Raw genomic sequence first — 22,975 nt, 5'->3', positions numbered from 1 at the left:
CCTCTCTTTTCTCTTAGTACCTGTGTTTACTCTAACACTGATAGTTCTCATCTCCACTGTGGTTGTCTGTTTATTTTGTTGTCTCTGCCACCAGACTTATATCTTGGGTGCCAGGTATCAGGTCTTATACAACTTTGTATTACCAGGGCCAAGTACAATGCTTGGAACACAGTAGGTACTCAATAAACATTTGCTGGATGAATTATACAAGCATTCATTTCATGGTCATATTAATACATATTTACTGAAAGAGAAATGTTGCTAATTTGCTGTTATGTTAAATTTTGAGAGGTGAATAGTAACAACTAGATTAGCATAAAATTATGATTTTGGCCATGATTATAAAGAGAATGTTTATAAGGCAACTGAACTTGTACATAATATGGAGTGTCTACAACATGCTAGGCTGTGTTGAGTGTTTAACATTGTATTTAGTTATTTAATTCTCACAAAAACCTTATGGGGGGAAATAGAATTATCTCTACTTCAAAAATTGGGAAAATTGAAAAACTAGGAAATGAACCCAAGTAGTTCTGCTCTAAAAATTCTGTGTTTAATTAGCAGATGCAAACTATTATATATAGAATGGATAAACAGCAAGGTCCTACTGCATAGCACAGGGAACTATATTCAGTATCCTGTAATAAATCATAATGGAAAGGAATATGAAAAAGAATACATATATATGTATAACTGAATCACTTTGCTGTACACCTGAAACTAACACAACATTGTAAATCAACTATACTTGTTTTAATAATTATAAATATTTTATTATATTTCAATAAAATAAGTTAGAAAAAATTTAAAAACGGGCAAAATATTTTCTGTGTTTAACTAGGCTATTTTAATTCGCCGTTGTTTATGAGACTTATTGTTATTATTGTTGTTGTTATTACATGACCGCATAGTAGCATCTTCTAATGAAAACTCATAAATCTGTACCCTGTTGTTTTGTCTGTAAACCGGGAACTTCCCTTCCACCAAAGGCACAGACTTTCCAAGAGGAACCCTAAGTATCTTGGGAAATTGAGGCTTTTATGCCTGAGCAACCTCTACACCATCTGCAAAACCGATGAATAATTTGCAATCAACATTTTCCATGACTCATCTTAAATAATCAGGGACTCATATTTGAGATCGTTTTCCCTAAAAAACGTCCAACTGCACCTCCCAGGTGACCTCTGTGCGCAGACGCCACCCGGGTCTTTGCAGACTTTCCCCCCCGCCCCGCAGCTTTCTCGCCCACGAAACTACACTTCCCAGCGGTCTGTTCGTACATCTGCGCGAACTCATCTTTCCCGGCTCCGGGTGGCATCCCGGCAAAGCGCAAAGCTAAGGGCGCTTTGCAGGGCGCTGTGGCTGGGAGACGTAAAGGGCGGACAGGCGAGTCCCTCCCGCGCTCGCGCATCCCCGAAATGGCCCGGAGGCAGGACGAGCAGAGAGGGGCAGCGCCCTTGATGGCGGAAGGCAAGTCGGACGCAGAGGTTAAGCTCATTCTGTACCACTGGACGCATTCCTTCAGCTCTCAAAAGGTAAAGGCCTCCGCCGGGCGGGCGGTGCGGATCGGGTTTCAGCACCGGGACAGCTCCCTCTGGGTGTTGCCCGGGTAAGCCGGCCCACTTAGAAACAGGCCTCCGACGCCCTAACCCCGGCGGGCGCTCCCTGAGGGGCGGGGGTGCGCCTTGTAGGGGAGCGGGGAGCATCAGTGTGAGGTGCAAAGGCACTACCAGTCGTGAAATGCGACAAAAAAGCATCGCTTTCGGTATTGGGGCGGGAGGCCTTGTCTCCGGGGCCGTGGAGAGCGAGGCCGAGGGAAGCGCCTTCCTGCATCCACATCACCTAGGGTTCCTTCTTTTACTCTTGGTCGCATTCACTCTCTTCAACAGGCCTAGCCTATCTGCTTCAGGTCTTATTATGGGGAGGACACATCGTAAGGTTTAGAACACCGAGAAAGTAGTAGTGATGAACAGGGTGACTGTGGACTGAATATAGCCAGAATCCTTTTCATTACTTAATTATCTTTTCTCACCTATAAGAGGAAGACGCTAGAGTATATCTCACTTGTTAATTCCAGGAATAGGAATAGTTGAAAAGAATGTTGAAAATATTAATAACTCAGGGAAGCACAAAAGAGCTGCTTGGTGGTATCCAAGGGATGTCATTTAATTAAAAGCCTCCACGCGTTGTGGTAACCAGTGTGAACTCTTCCAGGTGCGCTTGGTAATTGCTGAAAAGGCATTGAAGTGCGAGGAACATGATGTAAGTCTGCCCCTGAGTGAGCACAATGAACCCTGGTTTATGCGTTTGAACTCAACTGGAGAAGTGCCCGTCCTTATCCACGGGGAAAACATTATTTGTGAGGCCACTCAGATCATTGATTATCTTGAACAGACTTTCCTGGATGGTAATGTTAAGGCTATTTGTGATTTCTTGGATTTACTTTCAACACAAATATATGTCTTCCTTCCTCCCTCCCTTCCTTTCCCCCTTCCTTCCTTCCTTCCTTTCTTCCTTCCCTCCTTCCTTTTTCCTCCCTTCCTCCCCCCCTTTCCTCCCTTCCTCCCCTCTTTTTGGTTTCATGATGGTGGTTTAGTGCCAACAACCTTTTCCATTTCCATAAGCACACAAATATAAAATGGGTCAATAGCATAAAGTTTGTATAAGCCATTGTAACTCCATTGAAAAGATTTCACGTAAACTACCAATTTTAATGTTGGAACTTTCCTTTTAAATTCACTTGCAAAAAACCCTGCAGGTGTATGGTTTGTGGTGGTGATTTATTAGCCTTGAAGTCAAATTCATAATGTTGATTTTAAATGTACAGTATGAAAATCAGTTTCATTTAGTCTACTAAATGGTTCTACCTTAAAAACAATAGGAGGGAAAAAGAGGAATAAATCTTAGGCAAGGGAGATTAGAATGTTGGTATACTTGGAGATCTTTGCCCTTGTTACATCTGTATGGTTTGAATTTTATATCTTTTGTGAGGAATTATAGGGCTCAAATTTGTACAGTGCTTTTAAGTAATAATCATTTATTGACAGCCTGTTTTGTGTCAGACATTTTATAATTTCTGTTCTAGTCAGTCTTCAAAAAAAACCAACCTGAGATAGGCATGGTAGACTAATTATTCCCCTTTTGTAAACGAGGAAAGAGAAACAGAGGGGTTGCCTAAGGTAACATAGCTATTTTATGGCAGATTAGGGCTGGAATGCAAGCCTTTCAAATCCAAACCTTCCTATTACACGGACCATCTCTCATAGTCATTGCCACTTACACATTGTCTTGCTTCTTCCTAATAACAAGCCTTTGAGGTAAACTGTAGCTTCAATATTTGCCCAAGATTACACAGCTGATCACTGACAGAACTGAGAGCAGAACAGAGGGCTTTTAGCTATCAGCTAAGTACTCTTCTGAAAAAGAAGATGCACGACGAGATCCAGTTACTCTTCATCTGCCACCAGTTATGTTGATGTTAATTGGGCAAGATAAAACCAGAATATAACCCCAAATTACTGGAAGCTGAGAAAGGAAATTATAAGGCCCAGAAAAGTCTGAGGTACTTAGAAGAAAGATAAGTATAGGACCTAGATGGGGGCTGGGGGGAGTTTACCCCAGGGAATTAGATTAACCATGGGCTTCCCTTATTCTTAACCCAAGTGTTTAGTTCCCTAAGATTTTGATTGGAGGTGGCTACTGATCTAAACTGCTTTTCCATCCATCATTACTTGCTATCCCTTGTACGTCTAAACGCTGGGGACTGCACAGAAAATGGGGGCTAATTGATTTAAGACAATTTTTCTCAATCTTGAGCTTTTTGGAAATGGACAAGTCTGTTGAATAATAATTTGTATTTCTTGGGAGAAGTGATTATAATAATGTGAATAAGACAAAATAATTGCATAAGAATTCTACTTTAAATCATCAAAAGCTTTAAAAAGATATAGCAAATGAAAATCATGTTTAAATCTTTTGTTAGCATCCCTTGAACTACTATTACTACCATTCTCCTCCTCCTCTTCCTGACATTATCTCTCCTGTAAGATATTCAGTAATATACAGTGTTACTTTACAGTATAGTAATGTTAATGATTATTAGGCTTCATCAAATTTTTTTTAGGCTTTTTCTTTTTCTTTGACTATATAATAGCAAAACTGAAATGCATTCTGAGTCCTGCTCAAGGTGAATTCTGATCTTTTCTTACTACTATTTATTGAATCAGAGGAGAAGGTACTGTGGGCTAAACATTAAGAGGAAAATATGGGAACTAAGGACTTTAATTCTGGTTGTACCAATAGAATAAGTAGACAATCAAGAATTCTAGCTCTTAGTCTGAAGCTGTCGCAAACTGGTTGCATATCCTTGGTGACTTGACTTCTCTGTTTGTCCTCTTGGATTAGGTGATATAGTTTTATCAGTTGCAGAGATAAAGCAAGTCCAATCAACTCTTATTTCACTCTTTCCCATTTCCCAAGGAGAGTAGTCATTCAACTGGAAAGGGTAAAGGAAGACTAAGATTAAGGGAACTAAAACCCACGGTAGATATGAAGACAGTAAGAAAACAGTTATATAAATGCAAGCTAGTCTAGTCTCCAGATGAAGTTTGTCTCAAAGTGTTAAAATAAACAAACATGTAAGCATTATCACAATGATCATTGAGATAATTTGTATTTATCATTAAGAACTCATGGAGATTAGGAAAAGGGCCAGACAAGAGAGAGACAAATGTTATCCCAATTGTTAATGAGGGAGGAGGCTGAATTCTAATCCTTGCTACTTAACACATATTCCATGTACCAGCAGCAATGGTATCACCTTGGAGCTTGTTAGAAATGCAGAATTCTAGACTCTACTGCAAGTCTCTTGAATCAGAATCTGCATTTTAACAAGATTCCCAAGTGATTCATATATACATAAAAGTCTGAGAAGCACTACTACAAATTACTGTGCATTAAATAATTGCTTAAGCTTTAAGCAGTGCTATAAATTACTGTCTTTAAGCGTGGCAGAGTTCTAGAATGTGTTGTCAAAAATTTTTTAAGTATATATTTTTTGAGTATCTCGATGAAAAGGAACCAGCTTAAGTTTTACATTACTGGAGAATGTCTTTAACACTTTAAAAAGTGAATCTATTAGGTGCTGGGCATAATTCTAGATACAGTGTACCTTGATTTAAACAGAGCATTTGAGATTAAGTCATATGACACCCCTGTGGAACGAAGGAGCATATATGGCTAGATGAAAGTAATGCACATTTTCCGATGAATAAACCACCATAATGAAGAATATTCATTTATGAATTTCTTATACCATGTTGCTTGTTTAGCTATATTCTCTCATTTCACTTATCCTATGATAATTTTATCACACTTTAATTATTTCAATTACTTGTAGACCACTGTAAGTACCGTGAGGTCAGAGACAGTGCCTGTTTCATTAACAACTGTATTCCCAGTGCCTGGCATGGTGACTGTTCTTTAATGGGAGCTTAATAAATACTTTTGAATGATTAAAATGAATGAGTTATTGAAAACAGATGTCAGCCTGGACAGGAGTCTCTACTGGTGTTCTTTTAGGCTTCTATTCTCTGACTGAGTCTAACAATTCCACAAACGGTTTGAATAAATACATCGAGGAAACACTATTATACTTGCGGATGTGTAAGCTGTGATAGTTAAAATGATGACTAGCTTATGAAATGCTTCTCATGGAACAATAAAACGGAACAATAACTAAGATAAAGTTTAACAAGGCTAAAAGTAGTATATGAATTTTGTTTTAAAAAATCAGCTGCATTAATGAAGGATGGGAGACCTGGCCTGCTAATAAGTTACCAACAAAAGCCAACAATGAAATAAAAGACTAGTGTGATTTCAAGTTGTTTCAAAAGTATAGATTCTGTCTAGAACATGGCAAATTGTGACCTGCTATATTTGAACTGGTTGGAACACGCAGCATTTTGACCAATTATGGATGGAACTTTGAGGAAAGGTGACAAATTAGAATGATAATGAGTGAATGGATTTCATGAGGCGTACAGTTGCCCATGGTTATATAAGAGACTTTAATTAAGTGTATCCATTCATCTAAAGAACAGAGTGTAGTCAACTGGCATCTCCTTTGCTCTTATTTGCTATCCTTTATTAGTCTATCAACTGGGGATTGTACTAAAAATGATGGCTTGCTGACCTGTACACCTTTCTCAACCTTTCTGTGTAATCAGTATTTACATATTTACATCCTTTTGGTATATCATAATCTCTTTTAGTGAACTGTAACTTGGCCACTAAATAATAAAAAAAAGTGAGCATGTAATCTCCAGATTATCTGGAAAATTAAAAATGTAAATTGCTAGGAATCTGGCATCCCAATTAAATTCAGATTTTTAGAAGTAAAAAAAAAAGGAGAGGGCTTCCCTGGTGGCGCAGTGGTTGAGAATCTGCCTGCCAATGCAGGGGACACAGGTTCGAGCCCTGGTCTGGGAAGATCCCACATGCCGCGGAGCAACTGGGCCCGTGAGCCACAATTACTGAGCCTGCGCGTCTGGAGCCTGTGCTCCGCAATGAAGAGGCCGTGATAGTGAGAGGCCCGTGCACCGCAATGAAGAGTGGCCCCCGCTTGCCGCAACTAGAGAAAGCCCTCGCACAGAAACGAAGACCCAACACAGCCATAAATAAATAAATAAATAAATAAATAAATAAAAATAAAAGGTCCACATCAAAAAAAAATCTAAAAAAAAAAAAAAAAAAAAGAGAGCATGAAATAACTACAAAATACTAGAATATATACTGTTTATTACTGCCAAATAACTCAGTGGTAACCTGGAATCAAGGATGTCATATGGTGAATATTGAATTTTGGTAATTTAATATGTTTTATAACAGTTCTCTGAAGACTATGTCCCATGTCTTATGTCTAGATATATCATTTTAAGTATTCTTAGGAAAAGAATTTGCTTTGGAAATAGTCCAAGTATTCTGGTATATATTAAAGTATCACATACTAAGTCTGATTAGGAAATATAAATTTATTTTATAAATACAGTTTTATCAATATATATTGAAAATCAGTTCGGATTTTAAAGATAATATTCATTCTGAAATTACTGTTATATTAAAAATATAGTTATTTATGTAGGGAATTTTCAATTATTGTTAAGGCCATAGAATAAATAATTTTATAACTGTTAGTAAAAGGGTCTCATATATAGTTGAATAACATCATACACTTTTTCACATATCTACTGAATTTGCAGGTTAGCACAAAGGACTGTAACTGAGTGCAGAGAAAATATGGTAAGGAAAAGAAAATGAATCTTTAAAACTCATGATTATGCCAATAAATGGTTTTAAAAAGTAATTTTTAAAAAGACTTTCTCTGATTTGTTCAATTTTAGTGAACAGGACGGGGTGTTAAAATTTCAGAAGTCCTAGTTCTATATTATGTGTATACAATAATTGGAACAAACTATCTGATCAAGGAATTTTTGCCCCCCAATTATGAATGTTCCTATAAAAGTTTTAAATATACTACCAATTAAATAAAAGTAGTTAAACATTTAAGGTATAAAATGTATTGACTATCTTGCTACAAATTTGGCTCTGTCTCAGAAAATTCTGGATGTGTTTAATGAACTTGTGTAATTTGACATCGTGTTTTTTCTCATCTGTGTTTAGATTTGATCTTTCTAGCTCTGAAGTTATGACAGCCTTGAATTGTAGTCAGTTTGTAACCATATCTTTTGCTTCAGGTCATAATTTAATTGTTTACCATTATTATTATATTTTTAATAGCCTTGTGTATGACTAGTTGAAGGGTACAATTTTGTTCAGATACATGCTGCATATTATCTTACGTACCAATGTCATCACTAAGTGATCTAAGTAAAATAAAAAATCGGCAAAGGGATAGAGATAGAAATGAAGTCTAATCTATTCTCACTGAAGGAAGACCTGACAATTATTCAAATAGACCTAGGGGGTGTCTTTCTAGAAAACAGTCATAATAATGCCTCCTTTATCTGCCATCACTGGGGAGTGTAGGAAATCAAAGCAGCCAATTTAGGAAAATAATTAAAACATATGCCTTTAAGCCCCTAGATTCTTTTTAGTTTTTGCTTTTGGGGAAACTGAATGTAAATTTTTTTAATGGCTCAGGGCCACTGTTATTCTACCCAACAATACAGGGACTTGAGAATATATGGAGCTGTTGGTCCTCATTAAATGGTTACAGAATGCTTTTATTGTTTCTTTCTGATTTACAATTTTGTTCTTTTGTTTTCTCTCTTTGTTGCTTATCACATCTTTCTGCTTTATGTCCATCTGCCTGTTTCTAATTTGCTGCCTAAATTTAGGTGCAGTACAAGACCTGCCTTTGTCCCTACTCAGTTCTACAACTTCAGGTCTTATGCCAATGTACTTACTTATTCTTCCAGCTTAGTCACTAATCCTGGCTTCCACTACTGCAACCTTCCACCCCAATGAAGAGTTCCCAGAATTATTCGTATTGCCTGTTTCTCAAACCCTGTAACCCTTCTATTGCTTTCTCACTCCTGATTGAGGTAGAATACCAAGAAAAGATTTTCTCTTTTTAGTATCGCAAGAAAAATGCTTTATGGAAGGACTGGAAAATAAAATGAGAATGAGAGGGAAGATTTTCTGTATAATGCAAAGGAAATTCCCTGTTGTCTTTTGAAAAACTCTCTTTCCAGAGGCACTGGACACTTTTGTGTGCTGGTGTCGGGAGGATGCTGGTGGCACATTGGATATGTGATACTGGACAGGGTGTCCTTGAAGAGAGAAAGTGAGCTTGGAAAAGAACATGGGTTCAGTGGGTATCTGATGCTCTGCCTGACAAAGTGTTTTAGGAGATAGTTATATAGTAATGGAGCACTGAGTAGAAGATTACTTTCATGCATTCAAATCTTTGGATTCAGACTTGGCCAGATGGACCTTCCCCAGAAAGCAATTGGATGTTGTTTTTCCTGCTTTTATTCTCTTTCCCAGGAAGGAAGTCGTATGCTCTTCTGAAGACAAGCCCCCGGCCTGGCACAAGAAAGCAGCCAGAGCCAGTAGCTATAAATTTAACCACTTGAGAGGCATTTTAAAATGCCGTATCATTTATGGTCATTAACCTGTGGTTCTTGGACCCCCCCAGAAGAGTGGTTCTTAAACAGTTTGGTTTCAAGGCCCCTTTGTCTTAAAAGTTAATGAGGACATTTGAGAGCTTTTGTTTATGTGTTCTATCTATCAAACTAGAAATTAAAATTGAGAAAAGTTTAAAATAGAAGAATATACAACCCCACATTCCATTAACTGTCAGAGTGATGGAGTTATCACATGTTGTATAGGCTCTGGAAAATATCGTCGTACACTCAAGAGAGAATAAGAGTGAAAAAGCAATTAACATCTTAGTATTACTATAAAAGTAGCTTTGACTTGTAGACCCCCTGAGAGTGTCTTCAGGAAGCCCAGGGGTTTTCAGACCATACTTTGAGAACTTTTACTGCTAGTGGTCTGTGAATAGAATTCAGGACATTTGATGTCTTAGAGGGGAAAAAATTACATCTTTATTTTTCACTAATTTCAAACAGAAATTTATCATTTCCTTTCATTTCCAATGTAGGCATAATCCAAAGCAATATCAGGAGTGCCTGTGACTTTGTTCGTATGTTCATGTGACTGTGATGTGTTCATCGTATATCAAGTTATTGCAGATATCTTAAAATATCACTTATGCCCATCACTACTTTGAAATTACGGTAGTTATTAGACCTGCTGCTAACTTTTGTTAGTGTATTAATAAAAAGACACCCATATTAGTATTTTATAATTTAAAATTACTTTGATAGCTTATTTTAATATAATCAATTTCCTTTGCAATCCTATGTCTTGTATTTTATGCATTTAAGAACATTATTTTGAGAAGAGGTCAGTGGCACACAAAAGGTTAAGAACTCTTTAGAATTTCAAGGACCTTAGAAGGCCTCCAGTCTATTATCCTCATGGGAATGTTTACCATGCATTGCTTGGGATCCTGGTGATATTCTGAGATCCTGAAAAGTCAGCAAGGAAGTGTGCTCTAGTTGGGCAAATTCACAGTTGACGAGCAGAATGTAGCTGACACTTCATTCTTGGTCATTCTAATGCAGACTTCAGAATTGGACTCCCAGCAGGGAATTAGACATTTGCCCACTGGTTTGAGGAGTAATCCGTATTATTTTTTCTTAGAGAGTCAGAATTAGCCTGTTGGCTTAAAATCGTGTACTACTTGGTCTGGCATTATGAGGTCTTGCCTGAAATCTTGCTCTGCAACCAACTCTGAATTGTCAATGCTTATGAATGAGTCTGCGATGCTCAAAAGGATCCTAAATTAAATAAATAACTCAAACTAAATGAATAAGTGAATAAGCAAAAAATAAATGAATAGAGTTGAGGTCGTTCTTTTCACCTGTTAGATTAATAAGCTTGTTGGCATTTTTTTTAGGGGAAGTTTGAGAGTCAGAAGTGGGAATAGATTCTGTAGGGACTTAGCCCTGACCTTTGGATCACATGGTTCATTTTTATTCTTCTTGAATAGTCTCTGAGAAGTAAACCCTTTGAAGATGTTACGATGATGTAATAAAACAGAGCACTGCATTAGGAGTTAATGACTTTGGTTCTTGGTCTGCCTCTAATTAGCTGTGGGATCTTGGGAGAATGTCTCAGCCTATATATCTCAGTGTCCTCGTTAACTGCTACAGAGCTTCTGCAGCTCAAATATTCTATAATAACTAGCAATTTGGGAATATATTAATTCATTAATTGAAATTTATTCAACACCTACTATGAGCCAAACATTATATTGGGCACTGGGATTCAACAAAGAACAATACATGGTCCCTGCCCTTAAGGAGTCTATAGTCTAGAGGTTAACCAGCAAATGAAGATTTATGTAGAACGCACTTTGCAGAGATAAAATATTAGAAATTGCTGGTGAATTCCATGAAGATGATCAATTCCCATTCACATAGCATCAGTGGGATCACTCTTGGTATTAACTGGAACCTGGGAAGGTGTGGTCCCTGATCATCTTTCCATAATGAGCCTTCATTCACTTAACCAACATTTACCAAGGGCCTAAAATGTATGAGACACTATGCTAGACTCCGGATCATACGTTCCTTGTCCTGAAGGGGTTTATGGGGCAAAAAGATACAAACAACTAATTAAGGTGCTAAGGGCTATAATGGAGTATGTACAGAGTATTTTGCATGTACAGAGGAAGGCACACTTGACTTAGTCAGATGTTGGTCGTTGTGGAAGTTTGGGGAAATTTCCGCAGAGGAGTTGGCATAAAAAACTAGACCTTGAGAGTAGTGACTTGCAAGGTGGAGAAGTGTGATCATGGTTTGGGAATCTGGTCTGGTACCTCAGTTCAATTCAAATTTTGAATGTCTGGGCTGGAGAGATATCATCCTTTAAATCCCTTCATATAATACTGAAAATGTTAATGTTGAGGGGCTGGAGGTTTTGTTTCTTGCTTTTGGATGTAACATCTTGTTTGTAACTTTTCCTTCAATGTTTGTGTATGTGTTTGTGTGTGTATTTTAGAAAAAACACCCAGGTTAATGCCTGATAAAGGAAGCATGTATTACCCACGGGTACAACATTATCGAGAACTACTTGACTCCTTGCCCATGGATGCTTATACACACGGCTGCATTTTACATCCTGAGCTAACTGTGGACTCCATGATCCCAGCTTATGCAACAACAAGGATTCGCAGTATGTAAAGATCTTAAAGACCTGGAATTCTGTCTCAAGTTTCTTTTAATTCATTTTTGAGACCTAGCACACCTCAGGAAGACTTGGGGGCAGGGTTGTTGAGTTTGCTTCATGGGCGTGCGTGTTATATATCGATCCGCGCACCAGTCAGATGAATCTGTGCTTCAGCTGTTCAGCTGGACATTTACTGTCTACAGGACCTGATTTTCCAGCTCTTGGCCTTGAGGGCCAAGCTTAAATAAAACTCAGAAGAGTGGCCTGTGGAAAAGTAGAGAACATAACATGTTCTCAAGGACAAATGGACTAGGAATAAGGAAAGCTGGGATCTGCTGGGAGTTACGGGCGATTGAGTTCACATTTCTGGTCCTTAATTTTTGTTTCATTATGTGAAGAGCTGGGCTACAGGCTGTCTAGCCATTACTCTTCCTCTGAGTTTAGTGATCAGAGATTCACTGAGGTTGAGCTGTGACCTCCAGCTCTCTCCTTCCTCCTGCCCTGAGCATAGGGAAGGGTCAGGAGCGGGAGGAGGTGTGCTCCACGGCCCAGGGGATTGGGATGGGATGGGATGGGATGGGATGGGATGGGAAGGGAAGGAAAGGGAAGGGGCTGTGATCAGACCGGGGGTGTTTGACCAGGAACACTCACACCCAGAGCTTCAATTCCAGAAAGCACGTTCTTCCTGTTACATCCTACCTCGCCTTTACAGTTCTCTTACTTACGCTATTTTACTTTCTTTTCGATACCCTCCTCCTCACTCCTCTCCTCTTGCCTTCCCTGCCCTGCTCTCCCTCCCTCCATTTTTCTCCTCTCTCTTCCAGCTTCTCACCTTCCTCTTGTTCCACCTCCTTCTCCTCAGAAATACTCATTATATGATTTGAAACCAGTGTTCTGACTATATTTACCTAGAGTAAATATTTCTCTAAATAAGGCTTTTTCCTTCCCTTTACATAGAAATTTATTACAGAAAACTTGGAAGGTATTGAAAGGTAGAACTACCCTGCTCCAGCACTTATGATGTGCTGGGCTTTGCGTTCAATGCTTTTCCACGGTGCCTCCCATTTCATTCTCAGCCTGTGTGGCAGATACTCTGAGAGCTCCATTTTATTTTATTATTTATTTATTTATTTACCCAGATTCTATTTTTATTTCCTGGGAATTGTTAATGGGCTTTGCCATGACAAGGTTGTACCCGTCTTTCTCTCTAGCAGCTCCCACCTACTGAGATCAGCGGCAGAGTCCTTTGATGCAGAGGAACAATGTAGAGGTAGAAACCCCCTTTTAAGAGGATAATGAAAGGATCAAGATGGGTGTTTAGTTTTCTTCTTTTCCTGATTCGTTCTTCTTAGTAATATAATAGCTGAAAGGTCACCCTTATAGTTCAGGAAAGTCAGAATGTTACAAGTGAGAGAGAATCTTAAGAAAAAGAGTATAGAGTCACGAGGAAGAAAAGAACAACTGGTTGCTCCAGTGTGTGTGTGTGTGTGTGTGTGTGTGTGAGAGAGAGAGAGAGAGAGAGAGAGAATGTGTGTGCATAGGGGGTCTCATGCATTAAACATTTTTTTTTTAACAGAGTGCAGTACTTACTTATTTAGACTTTGTAGTTTTTTCTTTTTTTAACAGCTTTATTGGAGTATAACTGCTTTACAATGGTGTGTTAGTTTCTGCTTTATAACAAAGTGAATCAGCTATACATATACATATATCCCCATATCTCCTCCTTCTTGCGTCTCCCTCCCACCCTCCCTATCCTACCCCTCTAGGTGGTCACAAAGCACGGGATAGCTCCATTTTAAAAGTGAGGAAACTGAGGCACACAGAGGGGGAGTCTGGGGCAGAGGAAGGGCATGACCCCCAGGGCTTGTGCTCTTACCATTGAGTTTCCCTGCTTTTCTTTGTTTCTTGTATGGAAGGGAGGAAATAATTTTCTGTTTCAAAAATGATTTTGTCATCAGGCCAAATTGGTAACACAGAGTCTGAACTGAAAAAACTTGCTGAAGAAAACCCAGATTTACAAGAGGCGTACATTGCAAAACAGAAGCGACTTCAAGTAAGTAAACCAGGCTGTCCTCAACTGACATCTGCTGTTTGTATTAAATGTTCTACTTTTTGTACAGTATCACTATGTTTTAGAACATCTTCTATTAAATATCGCAAGTCACCAGAACACATGTTACCTTTGGCTTATGCTCTGCTTTTAGAAAGAATTTTTCTTTATTAGATTTGATATTCAGACCTAACGACAATTGCTTAAAAAGCAGTCATTGCTCATGCTGGTTGCCAAGGAAACTTATAAAATGTAAAAGCAAGTTAATAAAATATTCTAGGAATCTGTCATTTCAGGTATTTTTCCACTTTGAGGTAGCTAGACCTCTGTCTATGACTTTTTTATACCAATAAAACTACCGGTGAGGTTTTTTTTTTTTTTCATATATATACCCCACATGCTTTTCAGTTTTTTTCCTTTGTACCTTTTGATCCCCTTCACCCAGTTCTCCAACCCCTCACCCCCCTGCCTCTGGCAACCACCAGTCTGTTCTCTGCATCTATGAGCTTGGTTATTTGTTTGTTTGTTTTTAGATTCTACCAATAAGAGAGATCATATGGGATTTGTCTTTCTCTGCTTGACTTACTTCACTTAGCGTAATGCCCTCAAGGTCCATCCACATGGTTGCTAATGGCAAAACTTCAGTCTTTTAATAGCTGAAGAATATCCCATTCTATATATACAAGTCACAATTTTTTAATCCCTTCATCTATTGATGAACACTTAGGTTGTTTCCATGTTTTGGCTATTGTAAATAATATTGCAGTGAACACAGGAGTGCAGATATCTTTCGAGTTAGTGTTTTTGTTTTTCTTTGGCTAAATACCCAGAAGTAGAATTGCTGGATTATATGTTAGTTCTATTTTTAATTTTTTAAGGAACCTCCATACTATTTTCCACGGTGGCTGCACCAATTTACATTCCCACCAACAGAACACAAGTGCTCCCCCCATTCTCCACATCCTTGTCAACACTTGTGATTCCTTGACTTTTTGATAATAGCCATTCTAACAGGGGTGAGGGGATATCTTATTGTGGTTTTGATTTGTTTTCCCTGATGATTTACAATGTTGAGCATCTTTTCATGTACCTATTGGCCATTGTATGTCTTCTTTGGAAAAATGTCTATCCAGATCTTCTGCCCATTTTTAAATTGGATTGTTTGTTTGTTTGCTATTGAGTTATAGGAGCTCTTTATAGATTTTGAATATTAGCCCCTTCTCAGATATATGATTTATAAGTACTGGCTCCCACTTAGTAGGTTGCCTTTTCGTTTTGTCTATGGGTTCCTTTACTGTGCAGAAAGAAGCTTGTTAGTTTAATGTAGTCACACTTGTTTATTTTTGCTTTTGTTGCTTTTGCTTCTGGTGTCAGATTAAAAAAATCATTGCCAAGACCAAGTCAGTGAGCTGACCCGCCTGTGTTTTCTTCTAGGAGTCTTATGGTTTCAGGTCTTACTTTCAAGGCTTAAATCCATTTTGAGTTCATCCATTTTGATGTGTCTGCCTCCCAAGGAGCAGGTCTTTGCTTCATCAGTTAGAGTCAGCCTTTCTCTTTCTGATAATTCTTTCCTCCAACAAACTGTGTAAGCTTCTCCCATGTTGAAAATCTAGCAGACGTCAGCACTCCCAATCCCCCCTCCACTTCCCAGCCTCCTTTATCCTACATGAGCGAAATAAATGAGCTTCTCAAGAGAAACGCCTGCACACACAGCACTCCTTACTCTCCACCTGTTCTTTACCTCACTGCATTCAGATTCCTCTCTCATCTCTGAGCCCTCAGTTATTCATTTGTTGAAGGCTGCTGACGTTCCATTCTGGAGTTGGGCATGAGAGCAGTCTCTTTGTGCCCCTCATATTCTTTGCCCTCTCTGATCATTTGGTTCCACAGGAGTTGCCAGTGAACAGTGGGTCTGACCCCTGGGATATTTTCACAGCCAGGGCATTTTCTGTCAGGTTTGCTTTTGCTTTAACACAAAGTTATTCTATTTCTTCTCATTGTCTAGAATAAACAGGCTCCAACTCTGTAAGAGTTTGTATCTGCTCTGCTCTACACGGATTATTTTTACAGGCATAAATAACCTATAAGTTATTTTTGTTAATTAGTCAAAGCTCCTTGACCACGACAATGTCAAATACTTGAAGAAAATTCTTGATGAATTGGAGAAAGTCTTGGATCAGGTTGAAACTGAGTTGCAAAGAAGGAATGAAGAAACCCCAGGTAGGTACTCATTTGTGTCCTTTTCCTCTTTTTCTGGACATCTGGAGTATTTATGGGAACATTCTTAGGTTTCACCAAAAACATTCTGTAATCTGTTTTTAATTGTTAGTACTCATGGGCAGTTTAAATTATGATAGCAACAATAATAGGTGTCAAATTCAGCAAAACCCAGGTGTCTAATTGTAACTCTGCATCTATGTGAAATATGACTGGTGAAGGAGTTTTCTGCACAATTTAAGTTATGCTTTGTAGATTCCTACCTGGCCTGTTTTACAAGTTTTAACTAAAGCAGTTAGTTTGGTTGAATAACCTGAGTAATTACTTGAATGCTCCCTGTAGTTTTTTCCTTAGGCAGGGAGAAAAACTGCAAATTGGAGTAAAGTATAACATGGGAGCCAGCCTGTGTGTATGTGCAGGCTGGCTGGTGAGTATCCATCTGCTGTACCTGTGAACCTGGCTTCACGATGAAGCCCAGGTGCAGACATATGGACCATTTGCACTATTCTGATTGACAACAAAGTTAAAGACCATTTTACCTGAAACTTGCTTCACAATAGGGACTTTCTTCTGTTTTAAATAAGTAACTAATAGCGGCAACTACTGAGTGACATATGGATTTTCCTAAAGTACACCTGTCATTTTCTTAACCCAGAAGGAAATATCTGTTAACTCCTTTGGCTTGGAGGCTCTCAACTCCTCAAAATGATAGACAGGCTTTGAGCTCCAGTGGCTCTAGTGGCACCTAGGGACCCAGGTGCCTGACAGATGTCAAGCAAGTCTCCCTTAGCTTGGGATACATTTGCAGGGACTTTTTTTTTTTAGAGCATAGAATTACTTGCTGAGTATTGTCAAGAAAATGTACCATGGCCTTCATCTTTTGCTACACTCACCCTTGCCGTCAAGACTAAGACCAAAGATGCCAACCAAAGTCTATCTGTACAGTGCTTGCCCCTTATTGTCCATGTCCCTTTCTCTAATCAGAAGAGGGCCGCCAGCCATGGCTCTGCGGGGAATCCTTCACCTTGGCTGACATCTCGCTTGCTGTTACACTGCATCGACTGAAGTTCCTGGGGTTTGCGAGGAGAAACTGGGGAAATGGAAAGCGACCGAACTTGGAAACCTATTACGAGCGTGTCTTGAAGAGAAAAACATTTAACAAGGTTTTAGGACATGTCAACAATATATTAATCTCTGCGGTGTTGCCAACCGCATTCCGGGTGGCCAAGAAAAGGGCCCCAAAAGTTCTTGGCACCATCCTTGTGGTTGGTTTTTTTGCAGGAATGGGATATTTTGCTTTTATGCTTTTCAGAAAGAGACTTGGCAGCATGATATTAGTGCTCAGACCCAGACCAAATTATTTCTAGGCTTGTGGGGATCTAGTGGCGGCAACTCATCGAGCCATTCAACTAGATCCTTCTCCACTCTTCCAGGCCCAGTGAACAATGACCCTGGGCAGCTAGTAAAAAGCATAATTTACTTTACTCTTTGGCTAGTTTATGCAGGGAGAGGAGGCAATGAAGATGTCTTTGTGGGCTGGTAACTTTGAGAGGACTTATTTGCAAACCTGAACTAATTCATCCTTAAAACATGTGCAAAGTCAAGATATGTGAATGCTGATAGGCAGAGAGTAGACCTTTCGCTCAAAATGTCAGTTCAAGTTCTGGGTTATTTTGGGGGAGAAGTTTATTATTATGAGCAGACAGTAATAATCTATGATTGCCCGTAGCTCTTCATCTGAGACTATCTGGGTGTGTTGAGTGTTGAATAGTTAGCAGTATTTTCTCCTGGAATTCAGAAATCATCTTTGTTAGTCAACACAGGAGTTCAGATAGCAGCAGGGTACAGCAGTACTTCATACTCTCACTGTTAGCTTTAGGCAGAAATAAGGGAGGCAAAGGGGCAAAGAAGGGGGAAAAAGGAGAATGAAGTCTATATAATGATGACAATAGAATGCAACTTCCAGGTGCCTCCGATGCCACTCATGGCTGCCTGTCCCCTTAGTAAACATTATGTTTGACTACTTGTGGCTACAGCCCATGCATCCTCCTGTAACTGAGGACCTTGGAAAAAGAGGACTGGGGAGTTACTGGGGGGAGTTGGCTGGAGAAAACCCTGGGCTTTACACTTATAGCACCTCATCTGACCTTAGTGTTAATTTTAAATGCACATAAATCACAGTTACTAATTTATTAAAATTAACTGCTTACCTACTTGGGCATGAGATGCCTACTGGAACATGTCTGACTAGCATTGACGTGAAACTCTTAAATTTCCTCATGGTTCCCCAATTCGAAGGTGCCTGTGAGATATCACTCCCGTGGACTGTTATGAACAGTCACTGGGAGTCTTGGCCTCTCCAGCCCTTTTGTGCCCACAGGTGGCATTTAGGTGAATGTCCCAGGTAACTGCTAGCATGGCATGTGGCTGAGGAGTGGGTATTTTGTTGATCTGGGAGTGTTAAATAGGCTCATTCTGCATTTAGGGAGGCTGGTGTGTTAATGCAAAACTGTTGTCTAAACCTTGCATGTATTTATTGTCATCAACAAAGCCTTAAAAGGTTACAGGGAAGGAGAAAATCTAGTCTTGATCCTTGGCAATTAATTTAGGGGAGATGAAATAAGTCGATAGATAGTGAGTCCACCTATATTCCTTCATGTATGTCTAGGCATTGTAGGGGGTGCCTCAGTCCATCTGGAAGGGAAAATCCCTGTGTGTCCCATGAACAATAATGGAACTGCAAGATACAGTTTGTGCCCAGGAAGAATCTTTCCTGGTGACAGGAAGGTGGAGTTTCTCTGGAGTTGGCCAGAAAGGTGTGGGGAACAGTGTTAGGTGTGATGGGAAGTATGTATGGGGAATGGTGAGCTAAGGTTCCAGCGAACAGCAGAAGCTTGCTTGGACTGCCTCAGATGGGCTGTGCAGATGGCCAAAGAATGTACCTACCAACTTTTTCATTAACAGGAAACAGTCATACCTACTAAACAATGACTTTTTGATGGTAAAATGATTCTATAATTCATGAATCAGTTGTGTTAGAAAATATTGTTGAACTGGATACTCTCTGTTTCTAAAAAATTAATAACATCTCCAGTGTAAACTCAATCCAATAATAATTAACAGACTGGCAGCTTTTATAATGTCTTGATTTTGAACCTCAGTGCATTGTTGTATAGAGTGTCTGAATTTGTTGCTGGGACATTCCAAATCATGTATTCATAAAAGAGCCACAAAACTGATTATTCAGTAGGTCAGAGTGTTTCAGAGTTCTTTATGTCATCCTTTTATGAGCAAGAACTCAGACATGAAGAAATTGAAATTGGATTTTTACAAAAATCTACAAAGGAGGATATTTACCTATATAAGGGTTGTTGATTAAGAATAAAGATTTGAAGTCCAATGCTGGCTTTTCATTAAATTTATATTATTACTGATCAAGAGAAAATTTACTAAAAGTATTTATGATTTTCAGATACAGTTTCATTGAAAATAGGCTTGTGTCGCTATTAAAGGTGATGCATTTGTGGCAATTTCACTTGTTTCATGGATACCCTTGAGTTTATACTTTTAAGATATTTGTTTAGGGGTTAAAATGACCACTAGGTGTCGCTGTTCATCCAGCAGTCTGAGATAGGGCCTTCTTTAGGTTCAGCAAGTCTTCTGAAATGTTACAAGTGAAGATAAACATTAATGACCTTAGTTTCTGAAATGAGGGCATCTTCATCAGATCATTCATCTGTAAAAGAGCTTGAGGCATATGTAGTATTGACGTCTAATGCTTGGAAGGGATAACTGTACCACACAATGTCAAGCTAAAGAGCTGAACATATACTATTAGCAAAATAGGCACATTTATGTATTCTCTCTTTCATGATCATTGGTGGACTGGCCAACGTGCTCCTCAATTTCCAAAATTTGTATAAATTAGAAAAATGCCTGAGGTACTAAATTTATGTTGGCTATTTATGTCTTAACACAAATACTATTTTATTGTTATTGCTGTTACATGCCTTTTGGATCTAATTTCCTTAATTGCAGATAGTTGTAAATTGCTTGCTCAATTTTTAGTAATTATTGATATTGACACCAGAGTTGTAGACTTTTTGGTGTTGTTGAATGTAATAGATCAAGATACTATTCTGCCTGTAAGATCAATGAAATTAATTGGAAAATAAACATGTGTCCTGAAAGTACTAATTTTGTAATGTTTTTTGATAAATCAGATAATGTTTTCCATTTAATATCAAAGCATAATGTAATTAAGGTAAAATAAGCAGAAGTTAGGTATTCAAAATATTTAGCTATTGGACGTCATATTTCCTTGTAACATAAAAATTACTGACTCTCGATTTATTTAAATACACAAAATTTTATGGTTAAAATGAATGGTGGCTTAAAGAATAACGTATCGATCCTGATCATTAAAGGGGTTCTTTTGTAGCCAGCCACTTAACAGGGTATATAGCATGAAAATGATAAACACAAGAGTTTTCTTTTTTTTTCAAAATAGTTTTGTTACATGTTCACTGGGTTTCAAATACTAATCTTTTTATGATATTTATGTATATTTTTGATATAGCTAATTCTTTTCCTTTTACCGAGTCATGGATTATGAATATTCAAATTACTATCCATAATTCTAGCCTTGGTGAGCTTAGCCATTATTCTAATCATCAAAGAGAAACTGAGTGCTACTTCTGTTTTACATTGAACAAAGCCAACTAAATGAGAATCGAATTGACCTCATTTTCCCTAAGTTTGCAAACAAAAGGCAACAATTTTGAATACCATGGAACATCATGTGCATGTACCACTCTATAGTCTGCTCAGAAAGAAAAAAGCACTATGGTAATGACAGAAGAGTCAAATTAATACTGTGAATAACTTAGTATTTAGACATAATCTTCATATTGTTTATGCCAAATATTTGGCCCATTTATATTGTTGTTCTCTACTTAGTCATACCAGAATGTCTTGGTTTTCTAATTTTGCAGAACACCTGTGTTTTACTAGGTAGGGTAGTAGATTCCAAGCCAAGTGAAAAAGTATAATTTCTAGAGTGGGGATAATAGTTTTGTTTTAATTGTGTATTACATTATGAAAATGAAGAGCGGAAAAGAGAAGGCGAACTCACGTTATGGGTTAGAAATGCAGAACATTGATGAAAACAATATACTTTGTTACTTGTGCCTGAGTTGAGCCCTGGATTTTGTCCTAGGAAGAAGATTGACATGTGTGTCATGAGGCAGTGGGGTAGAGCAGGCTGTGAGGTGCAAGGCGACACCACCATGTGGAGTTGGAGACAACTCATGCTTATTATGGGCCTTAATATACTCTGATGCAAGTAGGGTGGCATATCTCATCCATAGTATCTTGTCATAAAACTCCTTTGGGGAATAAAAAGAAATGAAATTGAGTTATTTGTAGTGAGGTGGATGGATCGAGAGACTGTCATACAGAGTGAAGTAAGTCAGAGAAAAACAAATACTGTATGCTAACACATATATATGGAATCTAAAAAAAATGGTTCTGAAGAACCTAGGGGCAGGACAGGAATAAAGACGCAGACGTAGAGAATGGACTTGAGGACACGGGGAGGGGGAACGGTAAGCTGGGACGAAGTGAAAGAGTGGCATGGACTTATATATACTACCAAATGTAAAATAGATAGCTAATGGGAAGCAGCCACATAGCACAGGGAGATCAGCTCGGTCCTTTGTGACCACCTAGAGGGGTGGGATAGGGAGTGACAGCAGAAACTAACACACCATTGTAAAGCAATTATACTCCAATAAAGATGTTAAAAAAAAAAAACTCCTTTGGGAAGGATAGAAATTTTTTTTTTTGTCTTAAGCCTTTATTCATTATTTATATATTGGCTACTTAATTACAATGTGCTGTCACTGAACTCCCTTACTAGGAAAAGCCAATAATATGGGTGAAAATATAGAGATGTTAATGAAATGTAATTCAAAGTGTCAGGTAATTTTTGAGGCATATGACCAGCACGTATAACTTTTTGTATTATCAGATTAAGCTATCTTTTGCATGTAAGGTTCTGATATTCAATAGTCACACATACACATCATCAAGTATGCATCATATCAAAAATATAATGATGATATAATCTCAGAGATTCTATATTTATTAAGTTCAGTGCTCAAAAGAAAGTAAAGGTTTGCATTAAGAAACTTAGATGAACTAAAAATTACTAGCACTAAAAGCAGAGGTGGCTATGTTGTAAAAATAGCCACAAATTCTTCTCATTTCTCCACTCATTTCCTTGCAATCTTACCTTCAAGAAATAGCATCTGCAGAACATGATATATTAGGCTTACCAGAGAGTAACCTACCAGAGATATTAGACATCATGTAGTGAAGAAAGTCACTGGAAGTCCATTCCAGGCAGAGTGGAGGGCCTCCTGAACACCTCGTTAGCCTCCCAGGCAGAACAATGCCCTAATGAAAGCCCTAAGTTAGACCTGGGCTTTTCAATCTTGGCACTATTGATATTGCAGGACAGATAATTCTTATGTGGAGCGGTTTCATGTGCTGTGGGTTGTTTAGCGGCATCCCTGGTCTCTACCCACTAAATGCCAGTAACTCCCCTTTGCTCCCCTGTTGTGGCAACAAAAAAATGTCTTCAGATTTGACAAATGTCATCTGGGGAGAAAATCACCTCCTTTCAAAGACCACTGCTCTACACCCACCCTAACAAAGCCTAAAACCAAGCCCGGACGAGATCTGTAGGGGAGACAGATTTTGGAGGTTGGGTCCTGCCAAGTTAGAGGTGCTTGGGGAACGTCTTGGCTTTCCACATATCCTCTGTAACAAGGCATAAAACCGAACCTACACGATATGAAGCGTATTAGCCAGTAAATGAACTGCCTACTAGAACAAGTCAACGCCCTTTAGAGGAAAGATAACAAGATCCAGAGCCTGTAA

The 22,975-nt window shown here is 38.6% G+C and overlaps 1 protein-coding gene across 4 annotated transcripts; it reads left to right on the top strand.

Moving 5' to 3' along the window:
• Window positions 1–1,317: 1,317 nt before the first annotated feature.
• Window positions 1,318–20,223, top strand: GDAP1 (ganglioside induced differentiation associated protein 1). Of its 4 annotated transcripts, none has more exons than XM_007185070.2 (6): window positions 1,318–1,535; window positions 2,215–2,407; window positions 11,596–11,769; window positions 13,722–13,816; window positions 15,919–16,033; window positions 17,015–20,223. In XM_007185070.2, exons 1-6 carry the CDS (start codon window positions 1,419–1,421, stop codon window positions 17,395–17,397), a joined length of 1,077 nt encoding a protein of 358 aa, XP_007185132.1. In that variant the 5' UTR covers window positions 1,318–1,418; the 3' UTR covers window positions 17,398–20,223. The 4 variants fall into 4 exon arrangements, with proteins under 4 accessions (XP_007185132.1, XP_028023001.1, XP_028022999.1 ...); XM_028167198.1 differs by having other exon boundaries at window positions 1,514–1,535; window positions 2,215–2,262; XM_028167199.1 differs by lacking the exon at window positions 1,318–1,535 and adding an exon at window positions 7,260–7,299 and having other exon boundaries at window positions 2,215–2,262.
• The last annotated feature ends 2,752 nt before the right edge of the window (window positions 20,224–22,975 follow it).

This window comes from Balaenoptera acutorostrata, chromosome 17 (genome assembly GCF_949987535.1).
Source record: "Balaenoptera acutorostrata chromosome 17, mBalAcu1.1, whole genome shotgun sequence".
NCBI lineage: Eukaryota > Metazoa > Chordata > Mammalia > Artiodactyla > Balaenopteridae > Balaenoptera > Balaenoptera acutorostrata.
The sequence above is the reverse complement of the archived record's forward strand: the minus strand, read 5'-3'. Positions and strand labels throughout refer to the sequence as shown.

Bases quoted from the DNA above. Each gene is read 5' to 3' on its own strand.
- GDAP1 (XM_007185070.2), top strand. From the start codon at position 1,419: ATGGCCCGGAGGCAGGACGAGCAGAGAGGGGCAGCGCCCTTGATGGCG. The intron at 2,408-11,595 runs GTAATGTTAAGG...TGTGTATTTTAG, and splicing joins TGAACAGACTTTCCTGGATG to AAAAAACACCCAGGTTAATG. The intron at 13,817-15,918 runs GTAAGTAAACCA...TTTGTTAATTAG, and splicing joins CAAAACAGAAGCGACTTCAA to TCAAAGCTCCTTGACCACGA.